We start from the raw sequence: 21,795 nt of genomic DNA, 5'->3' as shown, positions 1-21,795 counted from the left end.
TGAGTAGTTCAAGGATCTTGCCCAGGACTGCTTTTAAAATAGAAGTTAAAGAAGGTTGAGAACATATTAGGTAGTACTGTCTAAAAACTTAGTTTAAGAATAATAGGAAAAAAAGGTAATTAAATCATTTAATAAAAAGCTACTCACATTGATCATGTAGCTGTCATCTGTAGTCATTGGCATGCCCCTTATCTAAAGATCTCAGATATTTTTGCAAGAGGTGAATAATATAGTTAGAAGTGAATAATATAGTTAGAAGTTTCAAATATTACCAGTGTTCTCAATCTCTAAGTCCTGAATTTCTTGGGGCTCAAGAAATTCCCCTTATTCCCAGGAGTCTTACCTTGTTTATCTTACTGACTTAATTAGCTTTGAACTATGAGTGTCTGTGCTTCTCTTTCCAGACAGAGCTAGCTCCAGAGTCTAGACTAGAGCAAACTGCAACAATTGTGCAGAGCTCTGCTCTGCGGGGGAAACCCAGCAGCTGGGGCTGCTGCAGCAGATTTGTGGATGCTGGCTGTGGAAGGAGGAGGAGGGCGTGGGAGTTAATACAGTAGAGCACAATGATCAAAGACAATTATCACAGTTTGTAAAGCATTGTCTACCCCTAACTTTTGACCACCCCACGATGATGCAGTAGCCCCAGTGCCTAAGCACTGCAAATACATGACCTTGCCCCCCATATCTGAACTACCTTATTCCCAAAAGTTCATGCCTTCATGCATTCACCCAGCTAAACTTTATCAAGGTCTTTCTTTGTATCTTCACAGTTGTAATGAATTATTTAATATATGTCATAGTCAAAGGATCACTCTCTCATTCTTCAGTGAAGACAAAAATCACATGGTGTCCTTATTTTAAATGCATTCTCAGGCCCCACCTCCATTCAATAGGTGCGGCCCATACATGTGTACTTTTTAAAAAAAAGCACCCAAGCTAGTTTAAGAAGTACTTAATTAGACCATAAAATCCATAAGATGGGGGGCATGTCAGCTCACTTACCTCTGGGGCACCCAACACCTAACACAGTGTCTGGCACACGATATACTCAACATATATTTGTTTCACTTTATTGAACTATAGTTTATTGAATTATAAGGACTCTGCTAGACCCTAGGGTACAAAGATGACTTTATTAATCAGAGTCCAGGGAGATAAAACGAGGCACACTCAAAGAAAAATTTGAAAAGTGTTTCATTAAGGATCATTTACAAAGTAACGGCAGAGTTTAGGGACGCAAAAAGAGGTGGTGAAGCATCCCGGGCCTAAAAACCACCAGAAGCAGCTGCTCCTGGGCCTAAAATCACAAGGGGTCAGGGTGGGAGGGCTTATTACCGGAGCCCTATGAGAGTGTATCCATGGCAGATGGGCTGCTGGACAGAGAAAGTCAAGGGAATAAGTACCCTGACTGTCTCTCCTCCCATTCTTTGAGCTCATGATGTCATTGGTCAAATCCCTCCAGAATCCAGATGGCAAGGGAGCCCAGGTGATGAAGTGGTTCTCCTCTCATGGCACAGAGCAGAGAAAATGTGGAGTGTTGCTTCCTTCCAGAAGCTGATAGTTTACTGTCCTCTGAGCAGTGTACAAGTACTGATGAACAAAGTTTGGAGTCAGAGTAATAACTAATACTTCTCATTTTCTACGTGGATGTCTGTGCACCAGACCATTCAAGTTGTCTAGATACACCAAGGATGAATCAGTTGTGTGAACACCAAGATGGAATGTTAACTAAATGGAAGTTTTCATTTACCAGGTGGTCACACACTCATAGACACATGCACATGTACACACACACACACACACACACTTCCACGGGATTCATGTGACCTTGTGAAACGTGATCCCTGTGAGAACCTGGAGGTTTGGATCTATACCCTCAATTAAATGTCACATGTGTTTGATAATTTAGTATATGGAAAAATGAACAGTTATCAGTAGATTGGCATATGCTAAACTGATTCAATATTTTTATGTTAAACAATAAAGAGAAAAAACACTGTGAATGTTTAAAGAGATTGTTTATCTCTACCTCACTTCTATAACTTTCCTAATGTATACTTCTGGCTCCTAAAACTACAAATAATCCCTTCCCATCTAAGAATTCTCAGCTTTCAGCCTCATTTTCTATACGCCCACATTTTAATGCCTAGGATTTAGTTAAAGATAATTTAATTCACTATTTTTAGAGCAACATGGAATTATGAACCCAAACTTAACGATAATGAGGACAATATTTCAGAGCAGGACAAACATCTTCTCTGATACAGTGCCAAAAATATGCTGCTGAGACGAAGCCCACCCTGAAGCTTCAACTGGCACATAATGCATCAGCCCATATGTATTAAGGAAAAAAAAGAACAGAAAGAAAGGAAGAAAAGGCCACATGGAGCATTTGAAACTTGCACTCCATAGTGTGTTTCTAAGTAAAATGTAAAGAGCTTGTTCCAACCTCCAAATTCAATTTAACAGATGTTACTGAGTACCTATGACTCAATGGTCTTCTGCCCTCAAGGATCTTACAGTTTAGCAGGGGAGGTGGTTAGGTCAACAAACGCCATTATATAAGTCACTGTGTTGAATCGCCACCTAGAGAGAGAAGCAAGCCTGTGGAAGCTTACTTCCTGCATTGCTGATTCTGATTTGGAATTTGGGAAGACTTCATGCAAAAGGCAGAATCTGAGTTTGATCTTAGAAGAAGACAGGGTATTCAGCATGGAGATCTGGCATGAAAGGGCCCTTCAAAGCCTTCTAAGTAGAAGGTGGTGGTAAGGATAAAACAAGACATTTGAAATGTCAGATGGATCTGGGGAAGGGCGCAAGCAGTGGGTCAGGACCGTGTGGAAGAACGGAGTGAAGAATGAGGCCAGAAAGGTGTTGGGGACTAGGTTATGGGAGGCCTTGAACGCCCTCCGCCGTTTTTGGTGTAATTCTTTTGGCAGTTGGGAGTCGCGGGATTTTTGTCATGAGGAATAAAAAATGCAGAAGGGCGACGACCTGATCTGGTAGCTCTGTATGATAATGAACAGAGGGCGAGAAAGGAAGGAGGAAAAGCTCCATGGGATGTCTTGGGGGAGATGATGACTTTTTAATTTGGGAAGGGTCCATGTGGATGGAAAGAAAGGCAGTAAGAGGTACAAAATTCTTTAGAAAGGGAACAATGGGAAGACTGGGCAACTGATTGGACGTGGGCCCTGTGGGGAGGGTATTGCTAAAGATGTCAAGTGTCGAAGGTCTCTGGTCTGGATGACTCATGCCTTTACAGGAGATAGGGTTTGTCTCTTTCCTTCCTCCTTCCATGTTGTCTGTCTTTATAGGCTCCTCTTCCTAAATTATGATATTCAATATGTATCACATCATTCAGATTCACAAGTTTGAATTTCCAGTGGAATATTTCAGTCTGAAATTTAGGCAGAATTGGGTGCTGGGCTTGTTTATATACAACTGAGAGTTCATTGCACAAAATTGGAAGAGTGAATGGGATGAGAAAGTATCACGGCAGAAGATCCTAGAGCAGAAGTTAGAAATATGGAGAAAATTGGAAAACACCTACTTTTCAGGATCAGATGGTGAATCAGATGTAAATGCTCTCTCTGATGTGAGACAAGGGTAGTGAGTCCAGCTATTTCCCGCAATGGCTTGGTTTGGATACACAGTGCTGAGCTAGCCTATATAAATCTACTGTCACTCCAATGGATAGTATATAGTTGGACATTCATAAAACCTAATGAAAAAGCAAGAATTGTTATTATTATTCTCAGGCACCCAGGCAGGGATTTTGTGTGTATGTTCATGTGTATGCATGCATGCTGTGTGTGTGGGTATGTGTGTGTGTGTGTGTGTCTACACCTCAGAAATTTGTTTCCTCTTTTAATTAAATAAAGCCCATATTTGTTGGCTTTTAGGGTGGGCTGCAAGGCCCATCTGTTTAACTAGGCAGTTGCCTGATATTGCAGGGGGAGGATTGGCAAGTGTTAAGTGTGAATTTGAAAACAAGATACAGGCTATTTAAAGCTGAATTTATCTTTAATAAATTCACCCAGAGGTGTTCAGGAATAGGTAGTTTGCAAAATGATCATAATTTTGCAGAAGAGTGTGTTTTCTAAAAGGTTGAGTGGTGTGTGATTGCAAGAAGAAAGGGACTCAGGGAAGTTCATCTTTGATACACACTCTGTTGCTTGTCTCACTCTGAAGTAGGGCAGCCTGCTTCAATAACTGCTTTTGATATGCTGGAAGGCCAAATGGTCTTCCATTTCCTATGATATAGTACGGTCTTGAGAGCAGATAATACATAAATATTTTCTTGTTAGTATGTGTTGAAGCAGTTGGCATTTAGGACAAGGGCTGTCAATCTTTGAGGTTTCTGAAAGGAATTGCAATTTATGATGCGTTAGAGTAAACAGTTGGATTACATTTCTGAAACACGTGTTCCATCAGGTAAAATCATTGTGATTACAGGCACTGGAGCTGTAAGTAAGTTATGTGCTAAAAGGTTGAAATGTAAAACAAGTAGGCTTGTGCTTAACTACTAATCGGTCTTTGTATCTCTGCTGAATAAACTACAAGAAAAGGGGGGGAAAAGAATGTCTACAATAATAAAACAGAAAAAAGTGTATTATGTAATTTTGAGAAATAAATAAGCATTAATACAGCGCAAGGAATTGTTTCATCAGTGGTCCAGCCATGAGAGAAAATTCCAGAATTCAAAGAATTAAGGAAGATTATAAAGAAGTTATTTCAGTTGGAAGTTATTCCTTTTATTTGCTTTTTTAAATTTCTCTTAATTTTTTCTTTATTTTCTGATGTATCCTACAAAAAGGCAGGTTGTCATTTTAACATCCAGGCTCCATTGTTCAGAAATGCATTGCAAATAAAAACGAAAGAATAGAATGGTTTTAAGAGCTTTGCATATGTTTGACAGCAGAAGATAATAAATGTAAATAAATCTTTAATATTTCCCCTAATTCAGTTTGTGCCATGCAAATGTCAGGACTATAAAAACAAATCAACAAACATTTGAAGGAAAACAATATACATAGCTTATTTTATATATTAAAAACAACTGTCAAACAATTATGACCTCATATATTAGCTGGTTGTTTTGAAATATTCCTACTAGAATTAAAAAATGCTAATGCCACGAGGGCCTTTGAGCTTAAACATATTGTGTCAATCAAGAGCATATGTAATGTATCTAAACCATGAGGTAAAATTTTTCTTCATAAATTATTTCATAAATAAATAAGTAATTTGCTTGAAAAAGTTTACAAAAAATATCTGTGCTTCTATTAAGTTCTCCACAGATCTTTTGTGGTTAATGTAAATGGGTTGATACAGACAGCATTTTGATCTGCCGTATATTCCAACTCAAAATACTAAAAGGAACATGAAGAGATTCTTCATTTCTCAGGCAAACTTCAGCAAAATTGAGTCCGTGAAACTTCATTCATTACATTTTTAACTGACCATGAATTTGTTGGCTTAGTACCTGAAGTGTAACTTTATCTTTTCAATTAAAGGACATAATTCACCCTCAGACCTTTGGCTTTAACTTTTTATATAATATATAATTTGGTGTACACTTAATGGTGAAATTTTTTATTATTACAGGTGGAAAAACACCAGCCATCTCAAGGGTTTTGTGCTCGCAAAAGCGTGTAATTTTGTTTTTTTGAACCAAGTTAATCAATGACTGTTTCATGTGAGTAAATTTACACTCTTGACGATTGCCATAGACTTGAGGGTGACAGAGAGGAAGATCACTTCCCTTTTTAATATATCATTTAAATCTTGGCGAGCAGATGGAGATTAGGGGACGAATCCTTGTGATAGATTGTACTATTTAACTTTGTTGCTAAGATGCTGTAGCCTGTTTTTATCAGTTACATACCAGCTTCAGCAGTTTTAGGTGGTATTAACCCTTTAAATACACAAATGGTTTTACTATTCAGATACATATTTCAAAATTTATTCGATCTAATATTTTTAGTTAGTCATGGCTAAAGAATGTTTCACTCAGATCCTTTTGTTTCCTGAATAAAAATGCTTCTCACTGTGCCGTGCATATTTCCATAAAAGTTGGTAAGCTAATTTATGGCTTAAAAAAGAAAATAAAATTCTATATTTAATATATGAATACTTTTTACAGTGGAAATTGGTGGTGGACAGTATTAAATGACTCTGGTGTGGAAATACGCAGGTGGTCATTAGTAGCTGACTATGAGATTTACTGAAGATTTTGATATTAATTTTCTCTGCAAGCAGGACTATATATAAACGTAACTCTCTTCCCAAATCCACTTAAATTGATGATAACATATGAACAACTCCATGCATATGAGGTTCATTGTCTTCTCACTCCTCTAGGGAATGTATTGTTTGCCTCATTGTAAAACTGTATTTTGACTACTCTTTTACCTGACTAATTTCTCTACTGCAAAAGTACTATTGTCTTTCTACTCCTAAAGAGTGTATGGGACAGGATACTAAAATTCTGGAACAAAAGTGGTACAAAAGGAATCACATGTCTGCCTGACTAGGTGTATTAAGCAGAAATGAAGACCTTACAGAAAAAGCAGTAAAGTTCTAAAGAGCATATACTTTTTTTTTTTTAATGATTGGCTTTTTCACTTCTGATAATAGTATGTTTCAAAAATATACTCATCTTTTCTCTGAAAAGATGCAAGAATCATTTAGTGAAAATATTTTAGAGGAAATTACTTCATCTTCAACTCACAGATTCATGATTCGTACCTCTCTAAAACTCTAATTTTAATCATTTTATAGTTTGGAGAAGGAAGGATGTTTCTCCTTTTAGCACAAAATGAGTTTAAACTGACTTTCACTAGCGAAAAAACATGCCACTTAAAGTCACCCCACTGAAGAAAATGAAGTCCAAACGCCCAAGAAATGTTTACTTAGTTTTTAACACCTACCATACTTCAAATCCTGTCTTGGTCCTCTTTTATGTATTGTTGATCTTCAGAAGTTAAAGAAAAGAAAAAAGAAAAAAACAAACTCTCAATTCAGTAACTTCACGTTGAGAGAATTTTATTTAACAATGAGAGTATCTGAAGATGTGAATTGGTAAAAAGAATGTCATGCTTAAGTCAGAATTCCTTATCTGCTACTAAAACTCCAAAGAGCAGCAGGTATTAATCTTGCCGCATTTGAATAATGTTCCCATTTTATCTATTTTGTAGTACCCCCTTTAAGCACCCATTGAGCTTTCTAGCTTCTCTCCAGCTCAGAAAACCATAGCAACCTCAGTCCTCACTTCTCCAACTCAGGATAGAGTTCAAGTTGTTCCCCTCCAGCCCTTTTGCCATCAAACGCAAGGGAAACCCTGACCACCGACTAGGTGTCCAAAGACTTTCAAGTCCTAGAAGAAGGGCGGGGGAGGGGACACACACACACACACACACACACACACACACACACACACACACACACACACACACTCCTGCGTCGTTTAATTGGGAGCGAGAAGAGAAAGTAGCAACTGAAAAGGTAAACACTTTTAGAGTTCTTTTGATTGTTCAGGAGAGCATCTCCGAGTGTTTGGGGACCGTCGGTTGGGCCGCCGCGCACTGGCCCCCACCTCCCCCCCCAACCCCGCGCCACTCCCCAAGGTAGGTCCTTGTCTTTATCACATTATTCCTAAAGCTTGCGGATTTTTCCTCCTTGTCCAGCTCGCGCGTTCCCACATGGGGGGTGGGGGAGGAGGAGGGGGGAGAGGCGGGGCGGGAAGGTAGCCGGGTCCCTGCACCGCGCAGCTCTCATTCGCCTCGCTCCGACTCGGGCGAAGTTCTCGCGCAGCCGGCTGGCCGCGGCCGGGGCCGGTCCGGGCGGGCGGCGGCGGCGGGTGCTCGGAGCCGGGCGGGGCGGCGGCGTCGGCGGCGGCGGCGGCGCGGGGACGCGCGCTGTCTCTTTAAGGGAGCTCGGTCTGGGGTGGCGCTTTCCTCCGCGAAGGCTCCTTTGATATTAATAGTGTTGGTGTCTTGAAACTGACGTAATGCGCGGAGACTGAGGTCCTGACAAGCGATAACATTTCTGATAAAGACCCGATCTCACTGCAATCTTAAGCGTCCTCTTTTTTGGTGCTGCTCCTTTCTCCAGACCCCGCGTCCTCTCGATCGCTCTCTCGCCTTCCTAATTTTTTTTTTTTTAAACAAAAAACAACACCCCCCCCCCTCCCCTCTCCCACCCGGCACCGGGCACATCCTTGCTCTATTTCCTTTCTCTTTCTCTCGCTCTTTCTCTCTTTTTTTATAAGGGGGGGGAGGGAAGGGAAAGGGGGGGGAGGCAGGAAAGACCTTTTTCTCCCCCCCCCCCCCCCCAATAATCCAAGATCAACTCTGCAAACAACAGAAGACGGTTCATGGCTCTGGCCGCCGCGCCACCATCTTTCGGGCTGCCGAGGGTGTTCTTGACGATTAATCAACAGGTAAGGAGGGGAGGCCCGGGCGGGCCGCGGGGCCGGGGGCCGCGGGGGGTTCGGGGGGCGCGGGAGCCCCTCTGCCAGGCCCGGGGAGCCGCGACGCGAGTGCTGCGCCCGCTCGTGTGTGCGCAAAATGTGGGCGATCGCAAGCGGGGAGCCCTGGGAATTAAAAGTGACTTTCTTTGAAAAAAAAAAAAAAAAAAAAAAACGCAGAGGGAGAGTGTGCAGAAAGCCAAGCGCAGGCTTCTCGGGTTTCACATGCATTTTCTTTCTTCCTTTTTTGCGCGTGTGATTTCTTTCTTTCTTTCTTCTTTTCTGCTCTCTTTTGCCCCCTTCCTCCCTTCCTTTTGGTGGGTCTAAGGCATCTGAGTCTTAGAAACGAACGACTTCAAACTGCAGTAGCCCTCGGAGTCAGGAGGGTCAAGTTCAGCCGCCGGGGAGGAGGAAAAACAAATCCCCATTTGCCAAAAAAAGAAGTTTCAGTCCGGTGCCCCCTCCCCCTCGCAGCCCCACTCCCCCTCGCTGTCTCTTTCTGGCTGATTTTAATTCTCTCCTACCGGGCGCAGCGGAGGAGCTGGGGGTGGTAGGACCCGAGGGGCCGCCGCCGCCGCCGCCGCCGCCGCCAGTTTTCTGGGGCTCCTGACAAGCGGGGAGCAGACTAGGCACCAGCATGCAGAGTAGTAAGTTGGGCGAACTTGGGAGGGTTGGGAGGGTCTCAGAGAGGGGCCTTCGTGTGGTCCCCAAAGTGGGAAAACAGTACAGGACTGGCGTTGGCTTTGAAGAGTTTGCAAAGCCAGGCTTCAAACTTTTTTCCCTTAAAGGCCCAGCTGGGCTGTAGATGGAGGGTGTCGCATCCCCCGATGCACCCGCCTCTGCGCGGCTCAGGGCAGCTTGACCGAGGGGTCTGTGCCCTGTCCGTGCCATGTGGCAGGCCTTGCAGCCAGGGCGCTTCCGTAGGGGCTGAGGAAGGGGCAGACTTCCTCTGCGGTGAGGATGGTGCGCCCTGTGTTGCGGGTCAGCGGACACTGGCCGGTGATTAAATGCCTGACAGCGGTGGGACATCCAGGCGGACGGGCGCTTCGCCTTCTGTCTAGTTCCTGTTTGGGTTCTAGAGAAACGCATCTTTGAAAGGCCAAGGCAAACACCGCTGTCCCTTCAAATAACTCCAGAATTATAGGACCCCATGAATAATTTGAGGGTGAGGCGGAGGTGGGAGCCCTTTGAAGTGCAAAGCTGTTTTTGTGGCTGGGAAAGCTTTTTTGTTAGTACCTGTGTGAGATGGTGGTGTTTCCCCTTTTCCCCCAGGGAAGTCAGTAACTGTTTTATGGCCCTAAGACTCTAAAGCAATTTAAGTTAGAGGGCGAGAGGGACTGGTGGGTGTCAGAGGGCATCTTGGACGTCTTACATTTTAGGTCTTGCTTTACTTCCTCATATCTTTTTAGGCCTCAGAATTGATACTATGAAAGTGAGTAAGAGCGATGGATCTTAATGATGAATCAAAATTATGGTAGCGTATTCATCCTTATCCTATTTTGGAAAATCACAGCTAGAGTTTTAAGTGAGGTAAGTGAAGTGAGAAGCTTAGCGGAGAAGTTAAATCCACTTAGGCCGATTCATTGAACTTTCATAGATTCATTGAACTTCTGTAAATGCACCAGGTGAACAGGAAAGGGTCTGAGAGCACAGCAAGTACAAAGGGAAAATGCAGATAGGGCCTGAGACAAAATTACCAAGAAATGCTTACTCTAGGCCTGCTTGTTGGCTTAAAAATTTGATTGTTCCAAGCAAAAATAAAATAGGAAGCTTCCAGCCACCTCTTTCGAGTCCTCCAGCTCTTAAGTTAAAACCTGTGGATCTTGCTGGCATCATGTTACTTTTCCTGCTGGTTTTAGGAAAAGATGATCATTTAGAAAAGTCTGCCAGAGTTAAAAATGCAAGGGGCAGCAAAGGAAAGTCATGCGGGCGGCCAGTTCTTGACGTGGACAAAATGAGAATGAAAGTTTCTGAGCTCAGTGTTGTAAAGTTTCTTACATGCTACTCATTTGCTTAGGCCACTTTCTCGGATGTTCCACCAGTTAATGTATAAAAGCAAACTAGCTCTAAAACGGTGTGGGCTTTTTCTCTTTCCCCAAGTATGCCAGGGTTGTGAATAAGTACAGGGTTTGTATGGGAAGATGAATCGTTTCCTGTAAGTTGTGATGCTCACAGGACAGTCTGGAAACGATACCAACATTTTGAGGATTTTTTTTTTTTTTTTTTTTTTACCTTTAAGTGAAAGTTTATTAATGACGTGCTTAATCTTAACAAGTCAAACATATCGTTCTTAGAGCTTCTCTGTCCTCAGATTTCATAACTTCCTTTTTAAGCTATACCCTTGGATGGAAACATCTCTAGATTCAGTTAATATACAGGGCCACCAACGTGCTAAAGTTTGACAATTATTTTTGGATATCAGTAACGTGAAAATAAAACTCCTAAAGGGGAAACAGAGTTTTAGTGCCAGCATTATGACTTGATTTCTCTAAATGAGAGGCATTCCCAAGCTTCATTAATACTCTGTTGGCAAAGTATTATTTACCATCGGCGAGTTGACGTTTATGGCTTCCTGATATATCTGTTATATGTTAGGATATGTGTGTGTAGAATACTTTTCCACTCATAGTAACAAAGTCGGACCCTCTCCAGATAAATGGTGGAACATAGCAAGTTCCTCACAAAAAAGTTAGTCACTCTTGAATTTTAGATGCTGCAAGGGTCTTTGCTGCTTTTTAGATTTTGTCCTTTGTCTCTTAAAGGTAACATTAAAAGAAGGAGAAAAGTGTCATAGTAGCTGGGAAGCCTGACTTGATTTTAGAGCTCAGCATTTTGAGAATAGGATTTTATAGGATTTTATAAAATCTTCTACATACTTGCTTAAAAATAGGTTAGAATCCGTATAAGTGTGCTAGTCATAAGTGACTTACACATGGCCCTACCATATTTTCAGTATTATTTTTACTTTTCTTTTAAGTCTCATACCACTCCTGAGTTTCCTCTGATTTCCACAGGGTAGGTCTCGCTAATACACACAAGGAAATCTTCATTCATAAGGAAAACCTTCAAAGCAGGGAAATGAATTCATCTGTGGAAAAGCTGCTTTTTAAGATTCTAGTATTTCAGTGATGTTTCTATTATTATTGTTGTTATCATTTTTGATGTGTGTGTGTGTGTGTGTCTGTGTCTTGTGGGGAGGGAGAGAGAGAGAGAGAGAGCGCGCGCGCGAGAGAGAAGAAATACAGACTACAGTTTGCAATTATTGACCTGCACATTTGTACTAAATACATAGGGTGATAAGTTTTAATAAACTCTTGTCTTACCTTCTTTGTTGAAGTAAATAAACATTACTGAAAGTTTTCAAAGGGCTTGCAGCAAATTGTTTTTGAGCTAGAACTTTATTTTGAATTTGAAATGAGCACAGATATTGATAACAGGCCTTTAAATTTTTTTAATAATACATGTATGTAAAAATTTTTTTCCTTCAATACCCCTTTTGATAGCAAACAATGTAACAACACTATACTATTGTGTGCAAAACAAAACAGACTTTAAGAAAGTTAGGGGCAGGTGTTTATAATGGATTTAAAGGGAAAATTATTATTTTTGTAAAAAGTGATGCACTTAAAATAAAATGACTGGTGCACATTAAAACATATTCTTATTAAGATATTCTGTGGTGTGTAAAATGCAGCCATTCATTCAACAGGCTGACAACTTTCCACTTGGTATTTGCCTTCGCTTAATTTAGTTTCCGCAGGACAGCTAGTGTGGTAGTCTGCCTCTGTTTTTGGCAGGCATAGAAAACTATAAACTCAGACAGTTTTGTCCCAAATACTGCAGCTCACAAGTTACAATCAATTTGATAAAAACAGGCAAGTTTTATGGACTTGCTTTCTGTTGTTCACCCTTGGTCAAGCTTTCAGGTAACAGAGGGTTCTTTCTCTTCCCCTCTTTTGCTGGTTATAAGTACTAATAGCCTTGATAACTAATTCTGAGTCTTGTTTACTCATTTAGCTTCCTTATTTATTGCTGATTGAAATTTGGGGAAATTAATGACAGCATGTCTAGACTTGGTTTTACTTTTACTGTCTATCTATGTGATAACATAGATAGACATATTCTATATTCATCTTTTGATACCACCATACAGAAATAAGTGAATTCTTTGTTACTATTCTAGTTATGATGTATGGAATTGTAGGGTCCCTCTTAGATAAAATATGAAGCAACTCTTACAGCCTTTGTCAAGTAGAAATTTAGTCTGATTCTCTCAGGGCACTTGTAATCATCATGGATAGAGAATACTAACGCACTTTGCAGTTCTTTATGTTGAAAAAAATTGAGAACAGTTTTTTATAATTATCAAAATTATTTACCTCCTAAAAGCTTTAACCAGTAAATTAAAGTAAATATGTTAAAATACCAAGTGGTATTTTATACACTGTTCAGTAGCAAACAGTGTTGCGGAGGGAATAACCACTTTTAAAAATTTATCCTCGGGTGTAAGTGGGTCTTAAGCCGTTTGTTTATTTGTATAGGATATTCTATTAATTATATATGGCCTATCACTCAGTGGTTCTCAGATCCCTGGGAACCAAATTCGTTGGCCTTTGATTTGGTTCTCTGATGGATATAATAACGTAGAACTTGGTTTAGGTTAGAAAGAGCTTTGGGTTTACGGAAACCCCTTTGCTGAATTTGCAGAAGGATCTATGGATGAAAATGATCTAAATTGTTAAGAATGAGTTAGATGAAGAAGCTGGCTGGTCGCTGCAGCTGTAGTAGCTGTTATGGTAGCAATGTCTACTTTTTGTCGTTAAACTTTTTTTTTTCCAAAGAGCACAAATCCAGGCAGCAAACTGAAGATGAAATTATCTATGTACTTCACATTTGAAGCATCAGTGGAAATCATTTTCTGATTCAAAGTTATGATCGAAATACAAATAACATCAAAACACCCCAAAGAAAGACATGAAGGATATGCTTTTTGTTCCTAAGTATGTTTCATTAAAAATAAGAAAGAAAACTTTTAATTTTTAAAATGTTTCTAGCTCTTTAAAAACCTGCAGTAAATACTTTACAAGTGGCTAGACACCTTCCCTGGTGGTTTAGTTTATACAAGCAGGAAACTTTCTCTCTTACTCTTTCTCTCTCTCTTTCTTGTTTTCTTTAAACCAACTGACGTAATGCCAAACTTTGCTTTAAAAGAACAGACAGAAGTAATTGGTAGCTTTTAACTTTTAATAATGTTCTGGATTGGTTTTAGTGGCCAAAATGCCATTTAAAAAAAAAAAAAAAAGTTCAAGTAAGAACGGGCTTGTGGCCTGAGGAAGAAAGGCTCTGTTGATGCAGTTATTTTTATTCTGTTTTTCAATCTGTTATTAAAAATCTTTCCTGCTGAGCCCTGCTGGATTTCTCCAATTGCTCTCTGTGATGGCTGGTGCATTTCAGGTTACCGTAACTTAAACAGTTTTTGGGTTTTGGGGAGAGTGGGTATTTGTGTTGCGTTATTTCTTTCTTATTTGGGGGAAAAATTTGTTTTTGTTTCATTTGACATGAATTAATTAAGATTATCAATGGCGACAGGTCAATGAATACGTTTATATAAAGAACGCTACACCTGTTAGCAGGAGTCTGAAATGTGGAAGTTTAATTGTGACATTAATCATTTTTATGTGCAGAGGAAGGAAAATAGATGAAACTTTACAAAAATATATTTTTAGATTGAAAGCGTTAATTTTAAGGGTCATTTTGTTTCTATGGGCGGCCCTTTTTGCTCACAAATTTAGATGATAGTTTTTAACCCTATTATCACACAGTGTTTTTAGTTTCCTTTTTTTTTTTTTTTTTTTAATAGTCATTTTCTCTCTTCCTGGTCTTGTATAGGCAAACAGAACTTTCTCCAGTTAAGAGATAACTTGGTGATGTTGGTTGACATCAGGGCAACTTCAGAAGCTGGCAAGTAGGAAAATCTTTTCAGAGTGCAAAAAGATTTGTGCCAGTTTTTCCTTCCTTGGAGAAAGACGTTCCACCCAGAAATGGGGCCCTGTGCCCCATTTGGTGGGCCAGAACTGACTATCGACATTTCTGGTAGGAATTGTTCGGAAGGTTTAAATCTTATGGTTACTTGTCTTGGTTTAAATCTTACAGTGACTTGTCTTGGACTTTGCTTTTAACCCCAAATTTGTTCTGAGGGTTTTTGTTTTTGTTTTGTTTTCCTTTTACACAGAGTGTGTTTTAGAAATAATACATACTGAAAATTAGGTATCATACAGATACCTTAAAATGTCTTTTAAGGCATTAGTAATTATCATGAAAAGCATTCCGTATATTCAGGGAAGTAGAAGAGTTCCCTGCGTGGAAATTTGATGGTTTTGATTTACCTTACGTTTTTCTCATTTTTTCTTGTGAGAACTACAGATTTCAGTTCAAATCAGGCATTTTTTCTCTGCTAACCACTCCTTTACATAAGGATGTGTCAGGAAAAACTGTAGGAACTTAAGCTATAACTTGTTCGCATCAGCATAGAGAGAGTATCTTAGAGTGAGTCTTGATTTATTTTTTACGAAGTTTTCAAACAGGAATTTCAGGTGATGGGTCTCTCCATCACTACGTTTTTATTGAATGAATATTGGTTTATTACTGCAAAACTGAGGGAACAGTAATAAAGTTTGGTGAGAAGAGAAAAAAAAGGAAGAGAGAGGTGTTCAGAGCTGCAGTCCTTTAATATCAGTAGTTTGTTTACTGTTCAGTGGTGGGGAGGGGTTGGAGAGGCTTTGTGGAAGATGATACCAAAAAAAAAAAAAAAAAAAATCCATCAATTGCGCATAGGATCCCCTCCCCTTAAGGTTTACTTAAACAATATGTTTCGGTTTTGCCTCAAGCCATTCCGCACCACTTCTGCTCCAAGAATCCACCACTATCTTGGTTCCTGAGCAATTAAGGATGACCCTTTCTGTTATATAATGAACTGCAGTATTGTTTGAACAAAGGTAATGTATTTTGATTTGTGTGATATTCTGGTAACTAGCAGTAGGATGTCTGTAGTATGAGAGGAAATCTAGCATTGTGAATGCTTGCAAATGGTTGATGTATCCACGGTATGTTTAAATTACTGCTGATACGTGTGCATGCTATTGCAGGTATGTGTTATGTATGTAGTATCTGTGGATGGACAATACGTAGATACACCTTGATGGTGGAATCCACTTTGCTAAACAATTAACTCTACACTTTAAAACATATAAATCTTTTAAGGAGCTACATGACCTACTTTATAAAGTCTCGAAGTTTGAAATGAGTTTGGAGTTTAAACATAATGAAGCCATCATGATCATAATACTTATACCTACGCTGAATTTACTAAGAAATTTAAGAAATGACAAAAAAAAACTGTACATCAAAATGCCACCTTTCAGTGTATCTAAGAAATGCTTCTGCAGATAATTTTTTTAAAATCCCAAATTTCTGTTGAGAGGAGCAGTTAAGTGACGGTGCTGTTTCTGAATATGTCTTTTTAATGGATAGCACTTTATAGTTTACGATTCTGTCATCTTAAAACGTTATGTAGAAATAATATGGAACATGTAAAGACTTTGTACTGTGATCCAATGCGTTTATCCCTAGGGTGATGGATTCTGTGCGTCACCCAAATGTGATGCTATTTGCCAGGCTTGTAATACTGGTTTGAGGGTTGCTGTATGTCCTATTTCATCAAGCAACACAATGCAACAACTTTGGTATCTAGGTAATTGACGGTCAAAATACGTTCTGGAAAATGTTCTAAATACGTTTAAGTAAGTCAGAAGTTAACTTATAGATTCAGTTTATTTAATATGAATAAACAAATGACTCACTGTCAGCTATTTAAGCCTTCTATTATAGACTGTGTTAGAGGGAAATATACAAGTGTCCATAGTTTATTTTCTGATTCTTTTTTCCTTTATTTAATGGGAGCATGGTTCTCTTTTTTGCATTTATAATTGCTTTATCTGTTCATTATTTGTATCCATGATAGTGAGTAGTATTATAAAGAATAATAAACATATTCATATTACCTAATGTATATGTCCCAAGCTTTAAAAAAGCATTAATATTACATTATTAAATTATTAGAGTAACCAAGAATGAACCCAGTAGAGGATGATAGATATACCACAACTGCTATTTAGACATTAAATGTATTTTAGCTGTAGAAAAAGGAAAGGAAAAAAGATTTTTGCCTCAAAATTTTTTTTCACTTGTAGAATTTGGACAGAATTTATGAAACTTACAAATCAACAAACGTTTTTTACTATAACATGTGTTTCTTGGTTAGATTCTACAATATGGCTTTCAGTGAATCCTTGTGAATCAGTATTTCTGTTTCACCTTATAGAAGCATGTATTATATCTGAGATCAGATACAGCTATAAATAGTGTAAATCTATACGGCAGACGTTAGTTTGTGGAATCTGATTTCTCTATTACATGATACACTTCATGTGTAAAGGGATCAAGCATTACTAATCTATTTTAGCTTTATTGTTTTCTCTGAGCTATGCACAAGTGTAGCATATGAATTAGCGACTTCATATGAACTATGTACACGTGCATGCATATGTCTGTATTCTCACTCGTATAGAATGTTTTCGCATTACAGGCACCGAATGGAATTTTAACATAGTACATATTTTTTTTGAAATGACTTTAGTCTTTGTAATATCCATTTTAATTACTTAATGCATCCCAACACCTATCTGAGGATTAATTTAATTAGAATTTTGGTTCTGAAATGAGAGTGAGAGTGGCAAAACAAATTAAAACTAACTTCTACTTGTGACTTCTTTGTGATGTCAGTATCCACACATCTTTAGCTCTGAAAGATGCAGAAAGAAATACATCAGCCTGTTTTTCCTTTCAATACTATTAAGTAGCTCCGAACATATAAAAGTTCTTAAAAGAGATTTTGGCATTTGTTTCTGCTTTACTTTTTGATACCATTAAATATTTTTGAGAAGAGAATCTAGCTGGCTTTAATTTTTTAAAATACCATTCAACTGATGGAAGTTAAGACGGGTCATATATATATATATATATATATATATATATATATATATATATATATATATAAAACTTTTAATCAAGGCCCATGTTATTAAATTTTCTCAATACATATTAGTCTGATTGTTAAATAATTAATAGTTCTTTACCAGTTATTTATAGATATATCTTTGAGATTGTTTAAAATCATGTATTCTTCTGTATTTGGCTGCTAAATTTTTATGTTAATAAATTGATTAAATTATAAATTGAAAAAACACAAATGATTATGTTTAATACTGTCTTTAACTTATTTTTGGAAGTATTTTTTTTAAAGATTATTGCAAATTTTACTCCTCAGGTTTGCCAACTTAGGTACGTTTTAGAAGCTAACTTTAGGTACAAGTGGCCAGTGTAAGCAATAACACATTTAAGTAATGAGTAACATGAAACCTCATTTTTCTGTAATTTACAAGCAGATAGTAAGGAGATGTTTCTCTTTTGTATTTAGAATGAATTTGCATTACATTCATTGGATGCAAGATGTAGTAAATTACTTTAAGAAGCTCGCTGTCATCTAAACCCCAATTACAATAAACTCTTTATTTTACTCTCTGTCCCATCACTGTTTATTCTACTTTTAAAATGTCTCGTTCTTAAGACAATTTATGTTGTTGAAAGCGTGTCCTCATTATTTACATTTTACTTTTCCTTTGTACTTTGATAAGCTTTAAATAAGAAAGCTGTCACTCAAGATTTCAGGCCAGTAGTAAAAAATCATAAAGTACACATTTTATGTGTAAATGTTTGTGTATGATCTTGCATGTTCACTTTGTCAAAACATTCCACTCTTTAGCATTCCCCATATTTGTGTACACGCTGTACACACCTGTCTTGTACTTTTTACTCCCAGGATAGTTCAGTATATCATTGTTAACATTTAATTATGTGTATACATGCTTGTCTCACTCCCTGAATACTTCCATTGGCAATAATAAAAATTAAAAAGTGAGACCAGTGATGATTAGAAATGGAAAATAGGGGGGTAGATATTAGCGTAAGCAGATTTCCCTCCTTTTTGTTTTTCCCATTTTCGGTTCCTATTTAAAGAGATTTATGTATGTATATCTGAGCAGAAGAGGGATTTGGATACTGCACAATCCATTATAACATAAGGAACTGTTGCTGTGTATGGCTTTCCTTATTTATATATTTTTGACATGGAAAACTCTGACCTCTTTGCCTGTGGTACTTGGGAATTTTAGATAAACCCCACTGGGGTCCCACTCATCAGTTCTGGCTTTGCGTGACAAAAAGCATCCTCTAGCTTCTGGTGTGCTACTGTGCTGTTTCCCTTCAGGAGTGGAAGCCCTGTAAGTTAATTTGGCATTTGAAAGCACAACTAGAATTTTTCGTTTTTGAAAATCCTCTGGATGGTTTTCAGAGGAGTAAGCAGAGATCATGGGCAGCGTGATGTTGTTCATCTCAGGATGCTAAAGAAAATTATGCTGAGAGCAAGCATGCTTCCTCTGGATTATTCTGCCATGCTTTATTACCTTTTTTTTTTCCTCTTTGGGATCTAATATTTCAGGTTTTGGAGGAGTGAGGTTTTCTCCTTTCAGTGGAAAAATGTGCCAGCTCTAGGATTTTTACTTCCATTTCTTTATAATATTTATATTTTTAGGGAGAGAGGCATGAGAAGAAGAACTTATATACTGTAAAATAATAATTTGATTTTATTGTTTGCTCTTGAGCAGGCCTTTGCCATTCCATTTCTATGAGGAAATGCATCCAATGAAATTAAATAAAGTTGTGGTATAATTTTGCAACAATTCTAAGCACCAACTGTGACATATTTCTGGCAAAAAAATTAAGGCAATTTTAGATACTCAGTGCTTCCACCAAACTCTGTATTCCAAGTTTATAAATATGAATTTGATCGTTTGATCATGGATGATGCTTGAAATGAATGTATCTTGATTCAGGGAAGAGAGTACTTAAATTATGCTCACCATCAATGTGCTTTAGATTTGCAAGAAATAGAATGCCAAGCATCATGCTTTCAGCCCTTTGAGATCTTTAGGAAAGAGTTTTACTTGTTTATGGTAGCTTATATTCAATAACATCAAGCACAGACTGTTTATCTTATTTGTGCCTTGAGCTGTAGTGAAGTTCAGTAAGTGATTGTATTTCCATCAAGGTTTGGGGAGTAATGAACACTTAGTAGCCATCTGCTAAGGATGGTTCTGAGGTTTGGAATTTGTAACTGATTTTTAGGAGCTACGGCGTAAGTATAAAATAGGTGGAAATACTCAGTGATCTCCTTTTATAAAAGTTAGTTCTGTCTTTAATGTCTAGGAAAATATAGCAGTGAATATTTGCTTTTTGTATGTTTTGTCTCCAAGCAGAGGAAACTGACAGTTTTATGTTTTAAGTGCCGAAAGTTGTTCTTGGCTATGCACCCCCTAAGTTAATCACTGAGATGTTAACTTGATTTTCTGTCTTTAAAAAGTTTTCAAATTTTAAAGCACAGTATGCTTCCATTATTTCCAAATTGACATCCTGCGTTCTGGATTGGTTTTTAGAGAAATGTTCTCCAAATTCTCTTGAATTGCTTTAAGTCCATTGATTTTGAAATACTGAGTTTTGCTTTTTTAAGCTTTTCAGAAAGGAGAGGAAATACTTCATCTTTTGAGGCTTTTCTTATTATAGAACCCTTTTTATCTCCCATAAAATGCAAATTAATTTGCATTCATTTTTTATTCTTGTGTGTGTGTTATCTTTTCAGAAACTCATTTTGAGGCATCAGAAATTGATCAGTGATTTGAGCTTCCCTTTCACACCTTCCTCTGATAAGATATTTTGGTCATTTCTAAGGAGTCACTACGGATAAATCCTTTCTTATGTCATTTACACAGTTTTATTTTTACTTCAAATGAGTGGTATTCGAAAAGCATATATTTATTCCTTGAGGTTAATTGCAAAAATTATGAACAGTATAAAATAACATGACATTTAGTTGTTTCTCATTTGCGTCTGAGGCAATTTGTATCTAAAAATTTGATTGAAGGAAAAAGAAAAAATATTTCAACCAGCCTTGAAATCAGTGTAAGATAGTCCTACGGAATTTTCCAAAATTAGTAAGAAAATGTGAAATATTTTCAATGCACAGGGTTAAAATTAAACTGCATATATAGTGGATACTTTAACCTGACATATTTTACTGTAAAACTGTTTTAGTATAAAGAAAAATTCCTCTGGTTTTGCCTGTATTTTATTTTTTTGCAAACTGCTTTGCTTAAAATGATTGGCATCCTTAAATTATAGTTTTGTGTAAAACAAATAAGGCTGCTACTTAAAGAAGCAGCAGCTCTGCACATTCATCTTAAAGACTATTTTGAAATATTTTCATTTGGAACAAGTGCATCAAGCCCTAAAGAAATAGGTACCAAATTGCAAACTAGTATCCCAAACACATCACCCAGCTATTCACTGAAAGTGGGATTGACTCTGAGAAAGCACATTATTTCCATTCGCAGTGTAGTGTTTTTAACAATATTTTGGTGTCTCCACTGGTAGAAACGTGGACATTTCAACCAACCACCTCCTTGTTTGGTTCCCGTGATGTCAGGTGAACATTTTGCCAGAACTTTTGGTCTGGTGTAATCAAACCGTGTTGTGGAATTAGGCTAATATGATGATTTCAGATCATGTTTAATGTGTTATTTTGAAAAGATACTTTAAAAAAATTCACCTATTTGGAATATAATGGAAGAGCCTGGGCAGTGTTTTTAGATTTGATTCCAAGCCTCTAGCTACAGATCAAGAAGGACAAAATTCCACAGATATTTCTTCTTTTCCTAATGTAGGAGAAAATGGGGCTTATTTGCATAAACACTTCTGTAGAAATAGTTGGTCAACTTTATTTCGACCAAAGATGATTGTATAAAATTGGAGCAAACTTTCTGAGCCCGACAATATTGTGCATTTTAGTTCCTTAGGTAACATGGATAAAACCATGTACAAAAGGAAACTAAGAAAAGAATAAATTTCATCTCCTGTTGGAGGTTAGATGTAGAGTGAACTGCTTGGTCTCTGAGAGAATTTTCTTAGCTCTGTGCCCCATTTCCTTGGCTGGCGGGTACATTTCATCATGTGCATGAGTGTACAATGTTCTGCTTCCCGCATACATGTGCACATGTGGATCTATTCTGAAGAGTCTTTTAACACTTTTTTGTTGAGGAAAAGTAGACCGTGGCCAAGGAAACACTTCTTTCCTCAATGGCTGAACTTTCCTTGGA

At 38.0% G+C, this 21,795-nt stretch overlaps 1 protein-coding gene across 6 annotated transcripts in view; it reads left to right on the top strand.

Annotated features, from left to right (window-relative positions):
• Positions 1-1,635: 1,635 nt before the first annotated feature.
• TRPS1 (transcriptional repressor GATA binding 1) overlaps positions 1,636-21,795 on the top strand; it is a 262,703-nt gene continuing 242,543 nt past the window's right edge. For 3 of the 6 annotated variants that reach the window (XM_082433132.1, XM_082433131.1, XM_082433128.1), the window contains exon 1: positions 1,636-9,117. In XM_082433132.1, coding sequence (XP_082289258.1) covers positions 9,108-9,117 — 10 coding nt within the window. In that variant the 5' untranslated portion in view covers positions 1,636-9,107. Of the gene's footprint in view, positions 9,118-14,569; positions 15,466-21,795 lie in introns of those variants that run through there. The other 3 variants (XM_082433133.1, XM_082433127.1, XM_082433130.1) reach the window with 2 other exon arrangements.

Source organism: Balaenoptera physalus, assembly GCF_965194825.1.
Source record: "Balaenoptera physalus genome assembly, chromosome: 17".
Taxonomy (NCBI): Eukaryota; Metazoa; Chordata; class Mammalia; order Artiodactyla; family Balaenopteridae; genus Balaenoptera; species Balaenoptera physalus.
The sequence above is the reverse complement of the archived record's forward strand: the minus strand, read 5'-3'. Positions and strand labels throughout refer to the sequence as shown.